General features: G+C 48.1%; 1 protein-coding gene across 5 annotated transcripts in view; it reads right to left on the reverse strand.

The window, feature by feature from the left end:
* Positions 1-25,604, reverse strand: part of Rin2 (Ras and Rab interactor 2) — a 182,214-nt gene that overhangs the window by 52,559 nt on the left and 104,051 nt on the right. The window contains exon 4 of one of the 5 annotated variants that reach the window (XM_023720066.1): positions 7,618-7,718. In XM_023720066.1, the coding sequence (XP_023575834.1) occupies positions 7,618-7,718 (101 nt within the window). The other 4 variants (XM_023720070.1, XM_023720067.1, XM_023720071.1 and 1 more) reach the window with 4 other exon arrangements.

Consider the following 25,604-nt stretch of genomic DNA (forward strand, 5'->3'; position numbering starts at 1 on the left):
CACACACACACACACACACACACACACACACACACAAATAGATAAATAAAATTTAAAAAAAAATGATAGCAATCACCAACTGAGACAGACTAAGCAGCCTTCCAGCACATTCATGGCCTGCTTGCATACCTGCGTGCCTCCCTGCTGCTAAGGCTGACGGCAAGTCTGACCTTTTCTAAAACCAGTGCTGGCTTGGACTCACCTGCATGCAGCCCCTCCTCCTTTAGTGCTCTTCTGTCCTCATTTTGTTCCCTGCAACTCACTTATCTACCAGTTTTCCGCCCTGCAGGGGTCAAGTCTCCAATCTCCCCTGGCAAGAATTTTGCCAACTAGCACCCACTCAGGAAGCACCGCCCTGCAGCCGAACTTGGCTGTCACCAATCAAGGAACACAAAGAGCACAAGGGTGGACAGTGTTCCCCATGCTTGGACTCCATACTCAAGATGCATGGCTTGAGGGAGTGATGGGGAAACTGATCAAACTGGTCACCATAGAAGATTCCACAGATGGGCGGGATGCCAGTAGGTCTTGCCCAAAGCGACCACTGCCCAGCAGCTGCCTCTGGGAACAAAGCCAGACACACAAGTGTCGCTTGAGCCAAGGGGAAGGGCGTTCCAGAGGGCTTGGGGTGAATGATCTTCAACTGCCTGTTGGAATGCAGCCTTTACTGAAGACAGGAGAGAGAATACGGACAGACAGGCACCGCACCACCGGAATGGGTGGAAATGCGCTCTTGCCATTCTCTGAAACAGACAAGGGTGTAAGGAGGAGCCAGCACTTTGTGAACATCAACTTTTTTTTTTTTTAACAAGGAGCCTGAGATTCTGCAAAAGCCCAGCTTTCTCTTGCACTATGATAGTTTCTAGGAGGAGCTGTCCTAGTGCCCACAACTCTCAGCCTGCGCCCAAGTGTGGCCTGGTGCTGACTGTGGGGGACACAGGGGTCCAGACACAGTGAGAGGAACTATCTGCTTCAGTGGCCAACCCCACACAGGACAGACACTGGAAAGAAGTGGAGGCAGAGTGACTGTGCTTGCAACGGTGTGACCTTGCTTGCTAAATGACCTCAGGAGCAAAGCCTCTGAAGATCCTCCTCAGGACAGTAGAAGATAAAAGTACCTTCTGGTCAGAATATAGATGCACAGAAAGACAGAGCAGAACAGAAAACTGATGCCCTCTTCTACTGTTTGTCACCAAATAGGAGAAGCCCATAAGTTTTTCAAAAAGAGAACAAAAGATAATATAAATCAATGAAGTATAGCTTCTTTATCATTTGAAGGAAAAAAGAAAAGTAAAATAAAATGAAGTGGCTTTAAAGCCTGGGTTTCAGAAGGTGTGCTGGCCTACACCTCTAACCCCAGCCTGTAGGAGGCTGAGGCACGAGGATCACTGAGAGTTCGAGGCCAGCCTGGGCGACAAAGCCATTGCACGGCAGCCTGGAATACAGAGCAATGCACGGTCTCAGAAAACCAACAGGCAGACCAAAAGCAAAATAATTCTGTGTCTGTACTCACTGAAGTTGAAAACACTTCTATACACATTTTTTTTAAATAATGAAAGTTATACCATATAGGTGTAGTTGGAGTTTAAGGGTCGGGCCTAAAGCCTGAAAATAGCTGCCTTGTCTTCGGTCACACACCTCTCTTCATGATGCAGACAGCAGCCTGGCCTAGGTCAGTTCATGAGACACAGAGTATTTCTGCCTGCAAGTAACAAAGTACAGCAATAGACTCTAAGAGGTCTACTGCTAAGAAGGGAGAATTTCACTGCTGGTTTTTTTTTTTTTTTTTCTGTTTCAATTTCTTAGATCTAAAATTCAAAAGTAGAAATGTCAGTAATGAAATGCAAATTCACCTTCATACACTGTTCCTAAACACTGATCATTGTGCCTTTTCCTGCACCACCCCAAATACCTTCTGCCACCACCAAGGAATGAGCTGTATGCTCAGAATTCAGCTCTGGACTTAGACCTGTGAAAATGTGGGCCCTGTCAGACCCACAGAGTTTCTATTCCAAATCCAGTGAGATGAGATGAATCCTTGTGTGACAACACACAGGTCCTGTCTCCTTCTATCCTGGTTTCAGAAATTCGTTTTTTGGGGTACTGGGGCTCTAACTCAGGACTCTGTACTTTCCAGGCAGGAGCTTATGCTGCTGAACTATGGCCCCAGCCTATCCTGGTTTCAGAAACACTGAATCAACACAGCCACCAAACACATCAACACAGCCACAAAACCATCACCAGAACCTAGTGTAGATGCTGCCATGAGAGATACAGGGCTCTCAGTGAGCCTAGGTGGAAGTGCAAATGGATACCAGCACTTCGGAGCTGAGCGTAGACCTGCCCACAACTCAGTCCCTCCAGTCTTGTACTGTTGTGTCCAGGGAAACACACACACAAGAACATCCACAGCAACATGATCCCAATATCTCACACTGGATCCAGCTCAGACACCCGCCCACAGCAGAAGGGAGCAGCAAGCTGTGTATTCACACAGTGAAACCTGCACAACATAGTGAATGAAGAAGCTTTGGAAACACTGCTGTACGAATCCAGTGATTCGACATTCCAACACAGCCGAGTGGGGCTAGGAGTGCAGCCCAGGATACAGCGCCTCCCTGGGGTGTGTGAGCTCTTGGGTTCAAACCTGACACCAAGAATCACCCCCAACAGAACACAAGAAACAGTCAAAAAGCAAGAGAATAAAGCGCAAGCTGGGCAGAGCTAATGAAGGCCACAGGGGTTCCGTGGCTTTCCTTGATGTGACAGGGACCAGGTGGGGGCCTTGGGGGTGTCAGGAATGCTCTGCCCTGCTCTGGCTCTGGTTCTCTGGTCTGTCTGTGAATTCATGGAGCTCCACACCACTCTGTACGCTGCTGCTGAGTCACACTTAATGCCAAGTAGAAGGATGTTTTAAAGCAGCACCTGCCTAGCATGATTTTCCTTCTGAAGGCTGCATGGCAGCCTGCATAGCCGCCATTGTCCCTCTACCCTATCTCAGGGAAGGTTGGGGAGCCAACACCTTCTCTTCTGACCTTGTGTCCTGACCCTAGCCCAGAGACAACACAGAGGGTTGTCCAAGGGACAGGTCCGTGTCACTGTTGTCCCACGGCTACCAGGAAGAGCAGGCTTCCTGAAAGGGGCTGCTGCTGGCGGCTGGCAGCTACATTGTAGCAGCGTAGGGTGAGGTGTAGGAGGGTGCATCGAATCCCACATGTCTGCATCCCTCACGTGGATGAGGCTGGTCCCCTTTCTAGAAGGCTTTTAGAAAGGAGACCAGCCGGGTGGCAGGAGAGCCACACAGGCCAAGTGGCATAGGAACTGACAAAGGTGTGAGGGGCTGACTGACCCAGTCCAGCCAGGACCCCCGGGGAAACTGTAAGCCCAGCCAGAGGCTGGGAAATGCTCCCAGTGTTGTTTTATAGGTCTTCTCCTTTGCCTGGGCTAAAGGAATCTTTGGCAACTTTGTCATCTGGGGTGTGAAGTGTAGCACTGGCCGGCCTCAGCCTCCAGCCCCGAGACCCCTCCTCTGCGTGGATGTAGAGACCACTGTCTCCCACTGCTCTGGTCTCCATGGAGGGTGGGCTTGGAGGACAAGAAACAGGAAACACTGATGAGAGCGCAGACTCAAGAGTAAGACACTCGGACTTGCTCTCCTGGCTTGCTGGCTTTTGCTTAGGAATGGTTTGCAAAGGGCGGAGGTGGCTTTCACCTGCTGCCACTCTCCTGCCCCAGGAGCAGCACAGCCATGTCGCCAAGCTGACAGTGATGCCAGTTGGCTGCAGGAGAAAGGGGACAGAGTTTCTGTTGTTCCCCAGGGAGCAACAGCAAGGACCATTAGGCATTTTCAATTTTTCTTTCTCTTCTTCAAGGGTGGGTTTGAGATAGGGTTTCACTGTAGAATTCAAGTTGACCTTGAACTCACTGTGTAGCCTGGGCTGGCTCAGAGCTTTTGGCGATCCTCTTGCCTCAGCCTCCCGAATATTAGGATAATAGGTCCGAGCCATCTTATCGGGCATAGCTTGTTCCTTTCTTATGTGTTGGCACTGGGGACCATCTTGATCCCTCAAGAAGCCTCAGGGGCTTTTGGGCCCCAGTGGCCTGGGCTCCTTAGATTCCCCACTCCATATGCAGCTCTCACACAGAAGCCGTGCCACAGCCGTTCAAGGCACTGAAGTCAGGGCAGTGACCGACACACTGAGACCCTCTCCCTGGAGCTTTCTTTCCAGTGAAAAAGCCATAAGACACATAATTAAGTAGGCAATGTCTTCTCTATCCCAGAGGAGGCTGTCCAGGGTGCTTGCTCCCACTGATGCCAAAACCTGCAGGCACTTGTATCCCTTGTACAAAATGGCACAGTATTTTCACAGAACCTACACGCATCCTCCAGTGTGCTTTCAATAATCTCTGTATCACTTATAATCTCTAGGACAGCTTGATGTGGTGATGCCTGTTCTAGTATTTAGGAGGCTGAGGCAGGAGAATTACCGCAAGTACAAGGCTAGCCTGTGATACACAGTAAGTTCAAGGCCAGTTTTGAACTAGGGGGACCTTGTCTTAAAAACAAGCATGCAAGCAAATAAACAGTGAGCTGCTAAGCTTTGGAGATGAGCAGAGAGGGCTGAGGAGAGAAGGGCATGAGTGCAAGGCCTGCTCCTAGAGGCGCAGTTAGTGGCCAAGGAAGCCAGGACAGACAGGGCCTATGAAGGGATCCAAGCCCCGCCTTGGTCTCCACTTGCTGAGTGGATCTCTGGCCAAGAACCTCTGGATTCAAATACATGTTGAGTCCAGGGGTAAGCTGAGAATCACCAATATGTGGGTAGCATGGAAACCACAGCTGGGATAGTGTGACCTAGGAGATTACTTAAGGGACCTCCGTTTCAAACAGCACACACTGTCTCTGGCACCTGCTAGGTGCTCTGTTAAGTCACTTCTTTAGACTTCCCAACAGCCCTTCGGGGCAGCTTTCATTATTTCCCCACTTACCGATACAGGTGTGATGCAGATTTCTCAGTGTGTTGTGCAACACTAGCAGGAAACAGAAGAGCACAGGTGTGAGGAGAAAAGGCTGCAGGCAACAGCTCTGGGAAGCTCAGGGCTGAGTGGTCAGGTGACAGGGACCAGCCAGACACAGGCTAGGTAAAGATTTTAAGAAATGAGGCTGAGACCTGTCAGATGCTGCTGCCAGCAGAGGCAGAGCCCAACGTCCTGCTAACATCATATACTATGGCAAAGAAGACAACTTAAGCAGGCTGTAGGAACACATGCCTGCGATCCCACAACTAGTGAAGCGAGGAAGGACATCACTGGGAGTTTGAGTCCAGCCTGGCCTACAGAATGAGTTCAAGCCCAGTCAGAAAAACACGGCACCTACTTGTGATTCCAGCACAAGGGAGGCTGAAGCAGGAACACTCCTCTGAGTTTGTGTCCAGCCTGGGCTACATAGTGAATTCAAGGCCAGTCTGAACTACATAGTGAGACTCAGTCACAACAAAACAAATTGAAACATTTTATCTTGCCTTTTCTTTCTTATTACTTTTTTGAAAAGCCAAATAAAATGCCTCTAGAAATTAATAAATCCAGCTTTAACCAAAACAGCATCAAGAACAAGTAACATTACTCTGAAAAAATACACAAAGGCTTTGTAGCGTACTTATGCTCACTCTAAGAAGAAAGGAAAAGATGAAAAGAGATCTAGGTATATGGCTCAATGACAAAGAGTCCATCCATCCATCCATCCATCCATTCCTCCATCCATCCCCCATGCACCCCCATCCATCCATCCATCCATCCATCCATTTACCCATCATCCATCTGTCTAACCATCCATCGTCTCCCTATCTCTCTGTCTGTCTGTCTATCCATCAATCACCCATCTATCCATCCATGAGATGTTAAAGATTATGTGATCACCGAGCTGTCCCACATAGTACCTGCCAAAGCCCAAGAACAAGGTCTGGATGGCTCCTCACATGTTGTATATCTTTCTACAATGCAAACTGTATCAAAGACTCATACAGGGGGAGGTATTCCTGACACTCCGGTTGTCTGTCACTTGCAGAGCTTGGTTTCATCTAAGATTGCTTTCTGTGTGTTAGAAATCAGTGCTATGAAAGCTGCTTTCGAGCCAGGAAGATAGCTCAGTAGAATAATCGCTTCCTTGGCAAGCCCAAGGGTCTGAGTTCAATCCCCAGTTCCGGGAGACTAGGACAAAGGTGACATAGATTTATTTGTTTCTTGTCATGACATACCATTTATTGCCATAATGTCTCTCAAGTAAAGGTCTTTTTTTTTTAAAAGGATAATAAATGGGAAAAAAAGGCACAATAAAAAAAAGTAAAAAAAAAATCTAAGAAAGAAAGCTGCCTTCACACTGTGTCATTAACCCAGGCTTCCAGTTTAATTTTAGCTCAACAATGCAAAGGGTAAAGAGGAACCCCTGGTTGAAGATCCATGGTGTTTGAACTACTCTGAATGTGAGATGGCAAGTTTCAAGCCAAAAATCAGTTGTATTTGTCAAGCTCATGGGCAGAAAAGCTTTATCTCCTTGGAGCTCTTCACACTGAGGCTGAGAAGAAGAACCTTAGAATACCAGGTGCTGCAAAGGGTATGGGGAACAACTGGTCTACCTGTCACTTGGCAGCAAAGGCAAGGAATGAAGTCGCAGGGAACTTCACAGCCAAGAGGAAGGCAGTTCCTCTAGGGACCAGGACATCAAAGCACCACTGGCATCAAAGCGGCAGCCAAGTCCCTCCCTGGGACTTGCTCTCTCCTCCCTCTCCACCTCAGTCAGGGAACAAGTCAAGCTGGTTTAGTTTAAAACTTGCCTAGACAGCCAGAATCACCCTGCCTGCCTGTCGCATGACCTGTCAGCCAAACCACACCATAAATCTCAGCTTCTACTGCCCTAGGCAGTCTTGGCCCCACCTTCTGGGGTAAGAAGGTGGGGTTGCTGATGGCCCCAACAGCGTCAAGTGTCTAGAGCTTTCTGTCACCAAGAATCAGCACACAAGAGCTGGCAGAAGTCACCTCCAGCCTTCTGCTCCCCCTGACCTCCATACGCGTTTTCAGGTACAGAGCAGCACTGCTATGTCTCAGGGCCAGGGCTGGGTACTGCGCTTAACAGCATGGCACATCCCCGCCCCTGGTTAATCATTTGCAAACACAGCCAGTTCCCCTATATGGGTGGTTTTCAGGCTCAGGCTATGCCGAGGTTTATTCTGACCTGAGAATGCAAAATGAGTCCATCCTCTTTAGCTGCTCCCTGCCAACCTCCTGGAGCCTGACTCGGCTCCCCTGAGCTCTAGCTTGCACAGGGATGGTTCCGCCGCATTATGTCGCCATCACTGCCGGTGGGTGCTCTCAGCACAGACAGGCTTAGGTTTCCAGGTTGTAGTGTCAGGAAGAATGGCGATGAAGGTACAAGGTTCAAGTGCCTTCAAAGTGATTCAAGGAAGCAGCCAACAGACAGGAGCTCTCGGGCCACTCCCACCTCCTACAGAGAGTTCATCTGGAGCCGCCACCACCACAGACTCCAGGAGGAGTGGCCAAGGGTCAGCCCTAGCAGCTCTAGGCCGCCTCTGAGTCCCTCTCTTGCCTAGACAAGGCTTTGGTCACCTGTGGGTTTCAGGAGGTCCCAGGCCGTTCTCCAAGCTGACATCGGTGTGCACCATCTCCTGGTTCAGTTCTCCGATCTCCGAGGCAATGGTGTCAATGAGCTGTTCAGAGACACAAATAATGTGACGTCAGGGAGTACAGAGGCGGGGTGAGCTGGCCGAGCCAGGACAGGAACACAATGACCACGGATTTCTGTTTTGTGTGTGTGTGTGTGTGTGTGTGTGTGTGTGTGTGTGTGTGTGTTTGGCTCTGTGAATTTCCTCTAAGCAGTGGAAAAAAGGAAGAGGGTGGGGAGCGGGGAGCTTCCCTTTAAAAAGGGGAAGAATCTCAGTTTCGTTATTGGGGGAGAACTTGGGTTTCAATGCTGCAAGAAGGAAAAGAGTATGTCACCCAGCTCATTTGCTAAATACGAACACATAAATAAATCCTCCTGAGGCCGGGCCTTCACATTTAGTTTTGTCCAAAGAGATACCCCAGAAGTATCCTCTGCATTATACTTTTTATGTCAATATTTCAGTCGTAGAAAAAATAAGCATATCTAAAAGACATACGTGGCTTATCAATTCATTTCCCAAGCACAGATTACCCCTCTCCCTCTCTTCTACTACCTTGCACACACCAGGCAAGCACCCCAAGGCTGAGCTGTGCCTGCAGCTCTGCATTGCTTTTTTTTTTTTTTGGTTTGTTTGTTTTAGGTTTTTTTTAATTTATTTTTTCCCCATAATTTTATTGTTAAACAAATAGCAATGAGACAGTTTCAAATCAAATTGGTAGGACAGTTTCAATAATTAACACATTGCATACATTCTTCCTAGTGGTTAATTGCTGTACAAGATGCGGACATGATATCCTATTTACAAACACCATTAGAACAAATCACTCTATTCATTAAGAGAATGTAACTATATATCTATCCTAACCACTTGGAATACACAGATACAAAATGGACATTCATCTGTACACCCTTTTTTTTGTTTAGTTCTGTTATTTGAATATTATAGGTGTGTTAACTCAGCAAAATAATCTAAAAGGGTTCAGTAGCCCATAATAGTATTGGGTCTTCCGCTTGACTGGCAATGTCAGAAATTGTTGACCTGAGTCCCCTACAGCTCAACATAACACCATGGCTTTACTTCCTATATTTCGTTTTTATACTTTTCTTCTGGATGGTTAAGAACAACATAAAGCAGGATTTATGCAACAAGAGTTGTAGCTTTTGGGTCTGATAAGGTCAGTGAAATCCCCTTAGGATTTATCCTGAGATCTTGTACCTCAGATTGTTTGTTAGTGTCAGCCCTGTGGATGAGTCACGACCATTGCTTGGCCAATGTGCTCTCTGTGAAAGCCTGAGAGAATGTTTTCTCTCCAGGTGACTGTCCTTAGGCCCACTCTACATCATCGATCACTTTCCTCTTTGGCCCCATAATCTCCTTGATCAGAAAATTTGGGACACTGCCGAGTTACATGACGTTACAATGCAAGATCTCATATGTCCTGAGTCTTAATTGACCTTAGAAGGCTAGGGCCAAAATGCTGGCTTTCCTTGCAGCCCTGCTTTTTCTCTAATTTTGGTCTGCTGACTTAAGTTGTTAACCATCCAGAAGACAAGCTTATTGTTATTACCATACAACTTAGGCTGTTAAGTTTAACCTCACTATCTCTCTGCATATCAAACATCTTAGGAATAATATGCATTGCTTTTTAAAAAAGAGTAGGAGAGCAGTGGTGCACTCCCACAGCCCCAGCTCTTGGGAGGCTGAGGCAGGAGGATCAGCTGAGTCCAGCAGTTTGAAGGCTGCCTGGGCCACATTATGAGAGCCTCTCTCAGGATAAATGGATGACTGAATAAAATAAAATAAGAACTTAAAAATAGTAAATCAAGGGCCTGCCAAATAGCTCAGCAGACTAAAGCTCCTGCAAGCAGGAGCCAGGGATTTGATCTCCAGGCCTGTTGTGCCAGCCCTGCCTCCGGGGCACGCTGAGATGGCAATTGAGCCTATAATCCCAGCACTTGGGAGGCTGTAAACAGGAGGATCACTACGAGTCCAGTCTAGTAGTGAGACCCTGAACAACCTGTAGACACTTCCCTAAAAAGTAAAAAAATAGGAAAAAAAATAAATCAAAAATAAAAGATGGTTTGGGGGTAGGAAGGAAAAGAACCAAGAGGTCTGGCAGCGGGTGTCTGGGTGGAGGGCCAGGGGGACCTAGGGGGAAAGGACCTCCTCCTGCAAGAGCCTGAGCATGCCAGGTCCCCCTCCCATGTGCTTGCACAGGGGCTGTGTCTAAACTCTCAGCCCACCACTTTTGTCTCCAGCAGCAGCTCTCTTTCTCTGTTGCAGGCAAGGGCTCCACTGCTGAGCTCCATCTCAGAATGCCACACCACTCACTGTTCTTTGAACATGCAGTTTTCTTTTTTTATGTAAAAGCAATTTATGTCAACATAGAAGGGGTTGACTTCTATGTTTATTTTCAAATAAACATTTAAACACATCTTCATTTTGATTTCTAGTGTGGCAAATATTCCCAGGGAGCATCAAGTGCTGCTCTTCTGGGGCCTTGATAACTATGCATGTTGAAAGTTTCTGACAATAAAAGCTTTGAGATGCAGTTTTCTAGCTGAAGATAAATAAATGTGAGCAGAAAGATTAGGCTTCGGGGGGAAACAGAGGAAGAGTTTGGGTAAGTCAAGATTTTACAAAATATTTTCATTGGTGCATATTAGCTGGCAGATTATATTTTAACTCAGTGTTAACTAGCTCTTGAATAAATCTGCTCAGTAGCTTTAAAAAAAAAAAACTTATTGATACAAGGTCTTGCTATGCAGCTCAGAATCATAGTGATCCTCCTGTCTTAGCCTCCCCAATGCTGGAATTACAGGCGTGTGCCAACATACCTGTGGTGGCTAGCTCGGTGTGCCTGGGGCTCCAGGGGTGGCACAGCACGTGGTATCAGGGATTGAACTTGGATCCTTACACTTGCCAGGCAGGCGCTTAGACTGCTGAGCTATCTTCCCATCCCTGCTCAGTAGCTTTTGATGTTCAAGGTGGAGCTACTTCCATAGCTGGAAGTCAGTGGCTTATAACATGGCCAGTGTTCCAAAGCTGGGGGCTTGGAGCAATTGTCTCAGGAGGCCCTCTAGGGAGAGGGGACCCCGGAAATAGCTCTAAGCACTCCAGCTCTCAGAGGGCAGAGGTTTCCAGCCAGGCCCTTTTTGTTGCCTGACTCCTGCCCTTCCTGTGTGTGTCTGTGGTGAAGACAGCAGCCAGGATTCCTGGGAGCACTGGTCCCTTGGGAGAAGGATCTAGAGGTCCCATCTCACACACATCAAAGCAGCAACAATCAAAACAAGCTTGACAGTGCCTGGCATTCCAGCATGTGGGCACGAAGGGTGCCCCCCATGCTACTGCAGGGAAAGCAGTCACCAACCCATTCTGGAAAGCTATTTAGTAGTATCTGTTAGGGTCACAGGTACAGTCACCCAGGTATGCTCTCCAGAGAAACCCTTGCACATGGGTGAAAGGGACCCTTGCAAGAGTGTCACACACTCCAAGCACAGAAGAACACCAAATTCCAAGCTCCTAAATGTTCACCAAATAGGTAACTTGAGATATGGACTGCTACATTGGAAGTAAAATTAACAAACTAGAGCTACCTATAATGACACATACATAGGTATAAAAGTTCAAAGAGCCTTTTAAAAGCTAAAACAAGCTGGGAAGGGTGGTGCATACCTAAAGTCCCAGCTGTTTGGGAGGCTTTGGTAGAAAGACCACTTGAGCTCATGAATTTGAGAACAGCTTGGGTACAACATAGAGAGAGACCATCTCAAAAACAAAACAAAGCCATTATGCTTCTTGTCCTCCCAGAACTCTGGGAGGCTGAGGCAGGAGGATCCCAAGTTAAGAGTCCAGCCTGGATGATTTAGCAAGGCTCTATCTTAAAATAAAAAATCACAGAAAGGGCAGAGATGTAGCTATTGCACTAAATTTTGTTTCTAAGCACACACGGACATAAAGTCTGAACACACACACACACACACACACACTGTATGGGGATTACAACCCTAATCCACAACATTGGCTGTGTGTACACAGGAGATACAGATGCAGATGTTCAAGGTGGGGATGTTCAGCAACTTGTAAGGTGTCACTGCTTAGAACTAAGTCACAGAATGACACGATCTGGCAGAGCTGAGGGGTGGGTGTCTCAGTACTGTGTGTGCTTGGGGGGTACACTTAATACACGTCTTAACACTGATTGGAAAGTAAGAAAAAGACAAGGGTGGATGCATATGAAAATGGAAAGAGATGGAAGAATCTGGGTGTGACAGCCCTGCTCCACTAGGGCTGGGTCCCCTCCACTTGGCTGCGGTCATGGGTGGGGGCAGGAAAGCCACACAGCCTACCAGGAGCAGAGAACCCTTTGGCAGGGAGGCTGGGCAGGCACAGCAAGCTCAGAGGGACAATTTAGTCCCTGAGGCAGAGAGCTCGCTGGGCCTCCTCAGCTCTCCATAACCCAGTCACCCTGTGCCCGCCATCTTGATTCAGATGCAAGAACCCCAGTGGGCAACACTCCCCAGTCCAAGGTGTCCACTTGGTCCAGCTCGGCTGCTTCCTCTGCACACACCATTAGCTGCACCTGAAACCTCCCCTTCCACACTTGCTTCCTTGTGCCCCATAGCCAAACATGAGAACCTCTGATGTGGCTGTCACTCAGTGCACACCTGGGGTTGGCAAATCACTGTCATAGTGCTGACATGTGCAGAAGGAAGGATGGGAGGGCCCAGGACCCAAGGAAGGACTGCCACCAAGGCTGGTCACTGGCAACTTCTGTGCCAGAGCAGGACACATTTCTCCAGCCACCTCTATTCACTGCCTGCCTACCTATCTACCAGCTCAGAGGTGTCTACCTACCAGGTGGGCCACAGTCAGTGTTGTGGGGCCAGGCCTGCCACTTGGGGTGTCTACCTACCCACCAGGTCCTCCACTAGCATGAAACAGCCTTTCCTTTCTTGAACTAGAGTCAGGTCCCATGGGTTGGGTGCTTGATATACTTGTGTTATTTGTTTTTAATTCCTAGGCTCTTCCTCCTATTCCTTTCACTTGTTCCTTGCTAATTGCATTGCTTGAGGACAGATAAGAATAACTCATCACTTACCAGCATGAACCAATTTTAACTGAAGCTTTCCCATGCTAAAGCCAACAGTAGTTACATCTTTTATCCAAATTGGTGCCAGGCCAGTGGTGGACACCTATAACCCTAGCATTTGGGGGGTCGAGGCGGGAGGATCATGAATGCAGGCTACAGAGTAAGTTCCAGACCCACCAGAACTACAGAGCCCAGGCACCTGTCTGAAAAGAGAGCTGGTGCTCACAACTGAAATGTCTCCAAATCCTCTTCCTGCCTAGAATCCTTCCAGGAAGGAGAAAGGATGAAGCTGTCTAGGCAGCTCCAGGCTGGGATGAAAGGGCTCTTCCTACCTGTCTGGCTGCCTCGGAGGTGTGCGGCTCCTCAGGAAGGTGACTACAGACAGAAAGCTGTCATGTAGCACAGCCAGAAGTCACCCTAGGTTGGCAGGTCACAGAGTTGGTGACACAGTGATTCCTACTCCAACCCCATACACCTCTATCTTTCTCAGAAACCACAGTGACTGAGGCCTGGACCTTATGTCCATAGAGTATAGCAGATGTCAACTGAGATGAATAGCAGGACACACAGCAAGATTCTTGAAACAGCTAGGCGTGTGGCACACACTTGTCATCCCAGCACTTGGGGGGCTGTGGCAGGAGGAGTGCTGTGAATCTGAGGCCAGACTGGGCTGCATAGCCAGACCCTGTCCCAAGAAACCAAACAAACAGATGAAGTAGGGGTAGTGTGCTGATCCCGAGAACTGGGAGAGTGGCTGGCGTGGTACACAGTAGAACGCAGACAGAAGAAGCTGGGGAGCAAGGGATGCTGGCATGGCTGGGGACAGAAGGAGCCATAGGCCAGGGCCCTATGACCTCTGGAAAGGCAGGGGAGGTGACCAAGGACTGCAGTGCTCCGGGTGCTCACCTGGGTGACTTCACCTGGGACTGGCATCCATGCCAAGGCAGGAGGAGCCTCCCTGAAGGCAAAGCTTCTCTCTCACCCTTTGAGCTCACTCAGGGTTAGGCCTACCGCACCACCAAGCCCAAACCAATTTGTCCCACCTTGGAGCCATGCTGGGCCCTTCTCTGCAGGTAGCTCAACCCCCGAGCTACACAGGAAGCAGCAACCTGCCCAGGCCAGGTCATGGGGGGCTGGCCAGGTGCCATAGGAGTGAACACCCAATGTAGATGGCCCACCCTTAAATCCCTTCCCACCTTGCCCCTGTCTAGGCCTCCAGGGGAGGGGGGAGTCAGGACCACCTGATGCCCTCTTCCCCGTACCCCCAAGGCAAGGCTGATCTAATGAGGGGGTGGACTGTGGACTAAGAAGGATTAAATAGGACAATGAGACCAAAACGCCGAGTGCAGGCATCTACACGCTCCAAATTCCCTTCCTGTCTACATCATCTCAATTTGGCAAACACTGGTAAACAGAGCTGATGCTAAAAGACACGGCTGGGCATGAGGACTCATGCTTGTCACCCCAGCAACTTGGAAGGCTGGCACAGGAAGATCACCTCAAGTTCAAAGCCAGCCTGGGCTCCACAGAGAGATTCTGTCTCAGAAGAACCCAACTAGCCAACCAGCCAAGCCAAAAAGCCACAAGAGACTCAGCCATCCCCCAGGCTAGAAGGAAGTCACTTGGTCTCCAGCAGTAGACACTGACGGGGACCACAGAAGACCCAGACCATGGCTACCCCCTTCCTGTACCCAGAGCGCTTGGTCTGCAAGGCCACCTAGAAGTTTGTGTAGCATCCTTGCATGCTGGGGAAGGGCAGGGAGGGAGGGACCCCAGATCTTGTTTTCTTTGTTTTGGTGTTAGATAAAAGGAGAAAAATATCCCTTGAAGGTCAAGTAAAAATAAAACCAGAAAGTGCTTATAGGGTCAGGTCTGATACGTGCCTTTCCAGTTCCCGCTCTCCCTCAGGAATGTTATCAGCGGAGTGGGAAGGGATGTGGAGCTGATATGGTGAAGGCTGACACCAGAGTGTGGGAAAAGCCAAGTGCGTGGCTCCCAGCTGTGGAATTTCTTCTATTCCCCAAACATCGCTTGGCCTTGACTGCGCTGGACTCTCACAGGCTGGGTCTTGGTGCACCTTAGACCTGACTCTACCCCTGCTAAGCCACACAGTCTGTTTGGGGAAACCCCGAGCTGAGGTTTCCACTGGCAGGACTTGCAGCAGTCCTGCCTCAGCCTCCTGAGTGCTGAGTTGACATGTGTGCCACCACAGCCGGCCATTTTAGCACTTTGAATCTCTTGGCTTACTATGTGCAAAGCTGTGGGTTCAATCCCCAACACTGTCAAAAGAGAAAGCAAAGGGGGAAAAGGCAATTTGCATTTATATTTTTGAAGTTTAATTACAGTAACAAATATAACACAGGAATCCATTCCCATTGAAAAAAATCATTGTGGTTAAAACTAGTTCCCTTCAACCATCACTCACATTTCCTTTTGTCTGCCTGGAGGTGACACTGCTGTCCCCTTCAGAGAGGGCAGGAGGGAGCCTGAGAAAGCCAAGGAGCTGGGGCCTGCAGGTGTGGTAGCACCGGCCTTGCTCATGTCGGAGAGTCCAGCAAACTCCAGGCCACAGATGGGACTTGTGTGACACCAGCCTCTCCTGCCTTGAGCCAGGGGTCAGGACGGAGGCTACAGGACCCAGCTTTGTCTGTCACAGAAAGCAAGACCGGTCCTTAGGGTCCCCAGACACCACTAGCTGCTGGGTCCAGACAGGCCCCACTCTGCACTGAGATCCACATTGTGCCTTTGACAGGACCCAAGGCAGCCACAGGGGACTGTGCTTGATGCCAGGTCCTGGAGTGACCTTCCCCTGACCCAGGGCCCAGCCTCCATGGCACTGTGGGTCTCTTCTCCAAGAAGCTTTCACAAACCTCAGCTCTGTGGACTCTGACCTAAGATGCGCCTGATCCTCGTGTGCGTCCCACCCAGGATGCACGCGTGGTGTTCTTTTATCCCTAGCTGGCATTCCTGGCACACAGATGCCCAATGGGGCCATGCTCCCTCCCTCTTCTGCCTCCTGTGCTAACTTCCCTGTTTGCTGACTTCCAGAAGGGGTAAATCAGGCCATGGAGAGGTGGAGCCCTGCCCGTCCGCCCGAACCTCAGCTGCACGGTATGAGGAAGTACCGTAGGGGTAGTGTCCACCAACAAGAGGCTGCAGGGGACATTCAGTTATTTGCCACCAAGAAGTGCCAATGGACACGGGGCTCTCTCCGATCTCAGCAAAGCTCTTCCTTAGCATGAGCCATTTGCCTGAAAACACGGCCTTCCTGATAACTAAACCATGAACTGCATCTGCCAACCGTGCACGAGACCCAAGTTGGCCTTATTTTGCCAGACACTGTTCACCAACTCGATGAAGTCACCAGGCTCGGGCAGTCCTGGGACCCTGCCCAGAGCCCAGCTTTATCGTTCTAAGCCAGCGTCCTTAGACAAAAGTTAGAACATTTTTTAAAAGATATAAATGGCATCCCATAGTGCAATGTACACAATGCAGCAACCGTTTTGAGGCTGTGTCCTGGAAACAGTCATTCTGCTGCGGCCTTGGCTTACCATGTCACTTGTCCAAGGCTGGTGTTGTGTGGGCTTATTTGGTGACCATACGTCTGTGTGGGGTTTCGTGCTCTATGGTTCAGTAATATTTTAGACACTTGTTGTTACTGGGACAAATTACCCAATTGTACAATTTAAAGAAGAAAAGTTTGTTTGGGCTCATGTTTACCGGCCATGGTTGGCTGGTTCCGAGGCAGGGCGGCATGGCAGAGGGGCCTGGCAGAGGAGAGCGGCTCATGGTATGGTGGCCAGGAAGCAGAGAGAGAAAGGAGGAGCTGCAGAGGTAGAGAGAGAAACCCTTCCTGGCCACATGGCAGTGACCCATCTCTTCTTGCCAGCCTCACCTCATACCACCACATTCAGCAATAGCACCCCCACAATCCACAGCATGCACTATAGGGTATAAATCAGAGACAACAACTTCTGAAAATCTTAGACCTCTTAGACCTGGGATGCAGGGTTATGTGTCTATGCGGAGCTCCAGCTGAAGCTGAGTAGGCCAGTGGGTGTGTGGGCTGAATGAAAATTATTTCATTGTTTGTTTCTTTGTTTGAGACAGGGCCTCACTATGTAGCCCAGGTTGGCCTCAAACTCATGAATGGCAATGCTTCTGCCTCAGCCTTCCAAGTGCTGGGATTACAGGCATGCACAACCATGTTGGCTTAGAATGTTAGTGACTTGCGTGGCTGCTGTGTCAGTGGGGACTGACAACAACAACCTATAGAGGGCCAGTACCATGACCCACAGGCATGCCAGCCTAGTACCCCCTCTAGGCATGAGCAGGGCTGCTGGGAACCTTCTGCCACCACCACAGCTGTACGGTGACCATCGGAGATAGCTACAGGGACGTCAGCCCTCACCCCTAGTGCCTGGAGAGCTGCACTGGGCATGTTTTTTTTTTTTTTTTTTTTTTTTTCTTTTTTCTGACACTGGGTATTGAACCCAGGGCCTTCACACTCAGCTACATTCAGCCACCCTTTTTACTTTTTGAGATGGGATTTTGCTAAATTGCCCAGGTGGGACTTGAATTTGGAATCCTGTCTCAGCCTCCCAGAATGCTGGGATTACAGGTGTGGACCAGCATACCCAAGTATACCAAATGGCATTTGCTTGGTAGAAACAAACTCCAAAGGCCATGGTTTGATTGTTCTGTTTGTCTTGGCCAGTTCTTGTACTAGGTTGAATCAGAAAATCACAGTGTTGGTAATATTGTTGGCCATGGCAGTGAGGAGGGCAGGGGTTCACAGTGAGCTTACAGTGTGCATCAAAGCAAGATGCTATTCTTTCGCTCAGTGGCCCACTTGCCAGTCTCTGTGTCTGGAGCCACCTGTAATATCCTGTGAACTTTCTCATTCATGAACTAAGTCAACTTTTGTTACGTACTCATTGTTTCAGGTTGTTCTGTGCTGCTATAACACAATACCCCAGGCTGGGTAATTTATAAGGAACAGAAACTTCTTACAGTTCTGAAGTCCAAAGTCAAGGGCCACACATGGCAAAGGCCTTGTGATGGCATCACTGTGTGGTGGAGGGCAGAAAGCAAGAGGACACATACACACGAAAGAAGACCGGCTGGGCTCACTTCTTATTAGGATCCCACTGCCCTAATAACATGTCTACTTCTGAAACAATGGCCTCCATCCATTCATAACCTGGCCTCTTGAGTCATGTATTAAGCAGATCCATGGGTTTCATTCCCAGGCCTTTCCTGCTCTTCTTGGGTCCCCAGCTGTCCTGCTTCACCTCCTGAACACAGGGGTCACATTCGCTTCCCCTTTTCCTTTCCTACTAGCCAGCTGTCTTCCCTGGGCTTTCTACACGCCTGAGCAGAGGCGAGTGACTCAGGCTTTCTGGAAGAGAATCTGAATGCGTGTGTCAACGCTTTATGAATGAAAACTATTAAGGTTCTAGGTTTCTGATGCTAAAAGCTGACCTATAGCGAAACTCAGATTTGCACAGCACCATTCACCGCAGCATTTATGAGCCTTAGCAATAAGGGAGGATTAAATGTCCAAGGATTGTGGACAGGGTACATGAAGTGCAGCGTGGGCCAGCAACGGGAAACTTTGCAGCCCTTAATGGTGAGGCTGGTGCACTTTATTTGTTTATTTATTTATCTACATACATGTTTATTTATTTAGATACAGGGTCTCACAATGTGGTTCAGACTCGTAGTGATCCTCCTGTCTCAGCCTCCCCAGCACTGAGATTATAGGCGTGTGCTACCATGCATGGTTCTGGAGGCTGGCATGGTGCAGGCCAGCCCAGCATGCGATATCAGGGATCAAATTCAGGACCTTGTGCTTGCCAGGCAGGCGCCTATGCCACCAAGCTATCTCCCCAGCCCGATTCTGGTGCACTTTATTGAGATGTACAATATTTAGTGATTATATACCAAAATATCAACATTTCAATGTTGTTCATTGAAAAAGTTGCAAAATGGTATGTATTCTCTGAGGCAATTGGTAATAGTGAACTCATCTTGTATGAATCTGTGTAACAGGGTCAGGGAGATAGCTCAGTAGAATAAGTGCTTACCTAGCAAGTGTAAGGACCTGAGTTCAATACCTGGTTCTGAAAAAAAAAAAAAAAAAATCCATGTAACATAAAACTACAGACAGAAGGGCCAGCCAGACAGCTCAACAGACCAACTCGCCTACTTAGGCAGAGTGCAGAAGCCACAGTTTGATCCCCAACTGTGCTGGCCCCACCCCCGGGGGCACACTGAGACGGTGATTGAAACTGGGTGTGTGGCACAATTTTATAATCCCAGCGTTTGGGAGGCTGAAAACAGGAGAATCACTACAAGTCTGATCTACATAGTGAGACCCTGTAGACCATTATAGACCCTGAACCAAATACATTAAAAAAAATTACAGATACAGCCCAAATATGTAGGCATGTTATCAAGACATGAACTGGTCTCATTTCTGTTGGGCCAATGAAACATGGACTGGTCAAAAAAATACAGTGAAGCTTGGGAGATAGCTCAGTGGCTTAAGCGCCTGCCTGGCAAGCACAGGGTTCTGAGTTTCCCTGGTACACCTCCCCAACAAAAATTACAGTGAAGGCTCACCTGTTTTAAACATTTTGTTACAATGTCCTTTTTTTTTTTTTTTTTTTTTTCAGAACCAGGGATTGAACTCAGGCCCTTGTGCTTGCAAGGCAAGTGCTTACTCTACTGAGCCATCTCCCCAGCTCCTCCCCCCCCCAACCGGGGATTAAACTCAGGCTCTTGTGCTTGCCAGGGAAGTGCTTATTCCAGTGAGCCATATCCCTGGTCCCTAACATTTTGTTACAGTAAGAGATACATTGGCATTAATCCCCTCAGAATACTCCTCTTCATGTTCAACCCACTTCTCCCATCAATCTTGCCCCTTTCTGAAGCAGTTCTGGAAGTCCTCTTTCCTGAATGTTAGTTGCACTGCTTCGGCTGCCTCAGCGGCCTGACTCTATTCAAATGTTTACCTTTCATGGTCACTGTGGCTAGGGAGAAGAGCCAGGAGGTCACACAGTACCATATACTACGAATAAAGTGGATGAGGACACACTGCCATTTCTTTAGGAGCCCATCTTCCCGTTGGCTGACACACTGCAGCAGCATTCCTTGTATTGTTGATCACATCTTAGAAGGACACTCAGAAAGAGGATTCCCAGAACTGCTGCTAAGAGTTATAAGAACGATGGGATAAATGTTTGAAAAGAGGGGAAGAATTTTGAGTGGCTATGTGTTTTAAGCATTCACCGCATGTAGTACAACGTGGTAAATGACAGTCTTTTTTTACTTAAACATTACTATTTATCTGCAACCATTCCTTTTTCCCCGCTCAGTGCCTTGGCAGTGAGTTACATCTTTTTATTTATTTATTTTTATTTTGAGACAAGGTCTTGCTGAGTTGCTAAACTGCCCTGGCTGGGCTCAAACATGTGATCCACCTGCCTCATCCTCCTAGAATGCTGGGATTACAGGTGTGTGCCACAGCTCTTTTCTTTTCTTTCCTTTTCTTTCTTTCTCTCTTTCTTTTCTCTCTCTCTCTCTCTCTCTCTCTATATATATATATATATATATATGGTACAGGGTCTCACTACACAGCTCAGACTTGTAATGATCCTCCTGTTTTCAGCATCCTCAGCATTGGGATTACAAGTGTACACCACCATACCTGCTCTGGGGCAGGGCCAGCATGGCATGTGGTACGGGTGATTGAACGTGGCTGTTTGCGCTTGGCTCGGCAGGCGCTTAGACATCTGTGCTATCTCTGTGGCACCATTGCTCTTTTCATTTTGGTCAAAGTAGAAGTGAAAGAATAATTTGGTGAGTGGAGTTAGCGGAAGAACCTGAAGCTGACCACAGAGGAATTAAATCAGCCCTCTCTGGAGCTCTTGGGCTCAGAGACTCCACACATAGAGATAGGTGCTTGACTTCCCCACAGAGGAGAGCCAGCTAGAGATCACTTTATCAGTTACTCTTCGTAAACAGAGGACATAAGGTGTCTGCTGACTCCACAGCTAAGCTGCTGGATTCTGTCCTTGCTCCCGGGCCCCTCCCTTCTTGCCACCCCACATTTTTTTTTCTTTCGCCAAATCTACTCAATTACACACTGGGGTCACCTTTCAGTATGGAATCCCAGCCACTTTTGATCCTGAAACATTCACTATGTGGCAAAGCTTTTTTTTTTTTCCTACTTAAAACTAAGCACATTCATTGTTTTCTTACTTCTCTATGATTCTGCAGGGCCCCCTGCAAACATTTCTGAATGTCAAATGCATTAAGAGTTGCTCAATTGGTGGAAGGAAACACTTCCCCAGTGCTTCCAGCTCAGTGACAGCAGCCCAAGGTGTGGCCAGCTGTGACCTGCAGGGTGAAGGAACTGCACAGACATGGCTGGGGACATCCCACAAAACCAGCCAGGTTACACGGATTAAACAAAAGTGACCATAGCATCCACAGAATCTCCTGGGAATTGGAGTGCAGTGCAGGTGAGGGTGCAGGATTCCCTAACTTACTGAGCTGGGGGTTGTCTGTGGATGATCAGCTCCAGGGAGTATTCTGCACAGACTCTTTGTTTTGATTAGTACACGTTGTGCTGCATAATATATTCACCTTGCATATACATATTCATCTTGATCATGTTAGAATTTCAATTTCTGGGGAGGCCATTTGAGACAAGGTCTCCTCGGGTAGTTCAGACTGGTCTGGAACTCACTATGTAGCCTAGGTTGGCCTCAAAGTCGTTGTCATCCTCCTGCCTCAACCTCCCTAGTACTGGGATTACAGGTATGCACCACCACAGCCAATGAAGAAATTCTGAAAGAAATGCTAACTTGAAGCACAGCCCCTGGGAACAGGGAGGGTAGGGTGAGGACACCAAGGGAAGGAGCTGAGAGGGGCAAGAACCTACAGCTGCAACAAGGGAGAGTTTCGAAACAGAGTATGGAAATCCTTATTCGGTAAGTGGAGTCGGCCAATGTCCCCTGAGCACTCCAAAACTTGGTTCAGAGGAGGAAGAAATGAGGGGTGACGAGAGGGGGTTGGGGTTGTAAGTAACCCTAAAGATAGAGGATCAAAGAGCCGGGATGAGTCACCGAGAAAGGAAATCCAGTAAAGGCGAAGGGCTGGTTCCTCATCTGGAAGCCAGTGCTGACTGACGCACATGCCGCATCAGTGCCCGCCCCTGATGCCCTGACCATGGCCCTGAGAAGTTGTTGCTCCACAGGCTGTAAGGAAGGTTTTTGCCCGGGACCCAGCACCCGAGGTCACAGCCCAGGGCCACAGTACCCACCAGGCAGACACAGCTGGAGCTCAAGTCCCTGCCTTGGTATTTGAGAACGACCCAGATGGCCTGGGCCTCGGCCTGGTTGTGCTTCCTCCTTGCCTCACCTTCCTGTCCCCCAGCCGAGCTTCCTGGGGTCCCTGCCCACCCAGAGGACACTTGTCCCATCACCAGGCTGGTCACCCAGACCTCTTTGGCATACCATGCTCTGTGCATGCTCACATGCCGTAGCAACAACACACATTCTCCTGAGTACTCCGCACCCCCAAGATGATGTGTCATACCCAGTACCCAGCAAAGTTGTGAAAAAACTTGCACTGTTTTGTTTCAGAAACGATGAGAAAAAATTCTGTATATCTCGGTACAGACAGAGCTTCCTGCAAAGCATTTTCAACTCAGGGCTGGTTAACCCATGGACATGAGCCTAGCACTGTGGAGGGTATACTGGGTATCACGTCTCTCTTTTCTTCTTCTCCCTCTCACCTCGTACTGGGGATTGGACCTAGTGCCTTCAAAGTAAACCATATCCTAGCCTTTTTGAAAATTTATTATTATTTTTTGAGACAAGCTCTTGCTAAATCACTAAATTGTCCAGGATGGGCTTGAACATGTGCTCCTCCTGCTTCAGCCTCCCAGTGTCTTATTTTTCTTTCTGCATTCATACGCTGACACCCAGGTGACTCTGTGTCATGGCCACTATGAACACTGCTGCAGTGTGCCCAGGTGGCAGGGGCTCAGACACACTAAGGTTATTTCCTCTAGATAAACACCCAGTAGTGGGGCTGAAGGATTTCTCCCCTGAAAGCCATAGAACACTGATGGGAGAAATTAAAAAAACAAAAGCAAAAACAAAAAACACACTAATGAAAAGATATTCCATGCTGGTAGCTTCTAAGGTTATTGCTAAAATGTCCATATCGCCTAAAGTGATCTGTAAACTCAGTGTAATCGCCATAAAATCCATGTTATTCACAGAAATAGAAAAAAAATCCCTAAAATTCACACAGAGGCACAAAAGCTACCACATGACCAAAGTTACCTGGGGCAAAAAGAACAAAGTCGCACATATCACACAGCCTGACCTGGGGCACACGGCAAAGTTAAGAGTCGCCAAAATCAGGCTGTTGGCCTAAAATCAGATGTACAGGCTGACAGAACAAAACACAGAGCACAGAAACACCTCCCCACATTATACCACACCTATACGCTCAAAGTCAACTGATTTTCACCCAGAGTCCCAGAACACACCTCTGGAGTGTTGAGGAAAGAAAGACAGCTCTTCGTAAATGCTACTAGGACAGCCATCCGTCCATGAGCAGAGCAACAAAGCTAGGCCTCTACCACGCACTATTTGCAAAAATCAACTCAAAAGGATGAAAGACTTGACTCCGAGGCCCCAGGTAAGAAACTACAACTAGGAGAAAACCCGGGGGCAATGCTTTGTGACGCTGATCTGGGCAAAGGTTTTTCTTTCCCCCTCTGGCCAGATCCCAACATTGGACTGGACAACAGAAACAAAAATAGATACACAGAACACCACCAAATTGAAAAGTGTGTGCATAGGAAAGGAAACAACCAGCAGAGTGAGCAGCAGAAAACATCTGCACATTTCCCCTCCGACAAGAGGTTTGTATCCAGAAGAGACAAGGAGCCCAAGCAGCACAAAAGCTAGGAAAGAAATCCCTTGACTCACAAACAAACAAATAAGGGGATGGGTGTGCTGACACACCCACTAATCCCAGCTAAGCAGGAAGCTGAGGAAGAACGATTGCAAATGTGAGCCCAGTCAGTACAGTTTAGGGAGAACTTATCTCAGGATTTAAAAAATAATAATAAAGGTCCGGTGAGGTAGTACAGTGCAAAGCTCTTGGTTTAATTCCCAGTACTGAAAGAAAGGGGCAGGGGGCCTGACTATATGGTTTTCTTAAAAGAAGAAATACAAATCGCTGACATGTACATGAAAAAGCGTTCAGCATCACTAATTACTGGAGAAAATCGAAGCCACGGTGAGCTATGTCATCCCAATTAGAAGAGCTGCCACCAAGAAGACAAGAAATAACAACTGTGGCTGAACAAGGGTGGTGTGGGGCAGGGACCTCTCGTGCACTGGGGTGGGAATGGAGCTGGGGACAGTATGGAGAGAGCAGGTCGTGGATTCCTCAAAAACTCTGCCCCTGTGGAAATCATTGGGGAGATCCCTTAAACAGCTGAAACTAAAGGTCTCACTTGACCCAGCTAGTCCCCTCCTTGGTGTCTTCCTGAATGAATTAAAAACACCATACCACACCTACATATGCTCAGCCATGTTTATAGCTGTGTGATCTGTAACAGCCAAATCTTGGAAACAGCCCAAATGCCCATCAATGGGTGGATGGATAAGATGTGGGGTTTCTTTTTAAGATAACAGAGTATTACTTTGTCATAAAGGATAAGCATGCGACATGTCTAGCTAAATGGATGCACCTTGCATTCATGCTCTTTTTTTTTTTTTAATTTTAAAAAATTATTTATATATTTGGTACAGGGACTCAGCTCAGACTCGGAGTGATCCTCTTGATTCAGCCTCCCCAGTGCTGGGATTACAGGTGTACACCACCACCCCTGCTTTTGGTGGCCAGCACAGTGTACCCAGGGTTCTGGGACTAGCACAGCATGTGGTATCAGGGATCAATCCCAGGTCCTTGCACTTGCCAGTCCGGTGCTTAAACCATCAAGCTATCTCCCCAGCCCCAGCCATACTCTTTAGTGAAATAAATCAGATACATATCTGTAAGTATCACATGATTACTCTGATGTGAGAAACTGATAGTGTAAATAAGGATGAAAATGTATAACAGATATTGGGGAATGGAAAGAAAATGTTCAAATGGGGCAGGGAACAAGGGGGAAACCAGAAAAATGGAAACAAAGCTTCTTTAAATAAAGAGAGAAACAATGGCTGAAGGGAGCGAGGGAGGGAATTGGGGAAAAAGATGAATCTAGATATACCATGTGCAGGTAGAAGTTCCCTGTGACAAATGTGATCATTATGCATATTGCAAATGCACCCCAAAATCCTCTGCTCTCTGATCACACAATGGGGGGTGTGCTGGTGTTGATGCCACAGCCTCTGCCCTGCAAGCAAATGCTGGATGCACCAGATTACAAGAGTGAGTCAAACTCTACCCCAGCCCCATCACAGCCCACTCCAGCCCACAGGACAGGCATCTAGGGGCACAGGCCTCTCTCCACTGAGACACTTTAATATTCCTTCAGGGCAAGACAAAAACATTAAAAAAAAAAAAAAAGACTCCAGGGCCAGTGAGATAGCTCAGCCATCTAAAGCGCCTGCTTAAGCAAGCTTAGGCAAGTGCAGGGACGACCACAGTTTGATTCCCGGCACCACATGCTGTGCTAACCTTGTTCCCGGGGAGGGCTTAGCCGGCCACAAGAAAGAAAGAAAGAAAGAAAGAAAGAAAGAAAGAAAGAAAGAAAGAAAGAAAGAAAGAAAGAAAGAAAGAAAGAAAGAAAGAAA

Source organism: Octodon degus, unplaced genomic scaffold (genome assembly GCF_000260255.1).
Source record: "Octodon degus isolate 3935 unplaced genomic scaffold, OctDeg1.0 scaffold00073, whole genome shotgun sequence".
Classification (NCBI taxonomy): domain Eukaryota; kingdom Metazoa; phylum Chordata; class Mammalia; order Rodentia; family Octodontidae; genus Octodon; species Octodon degus.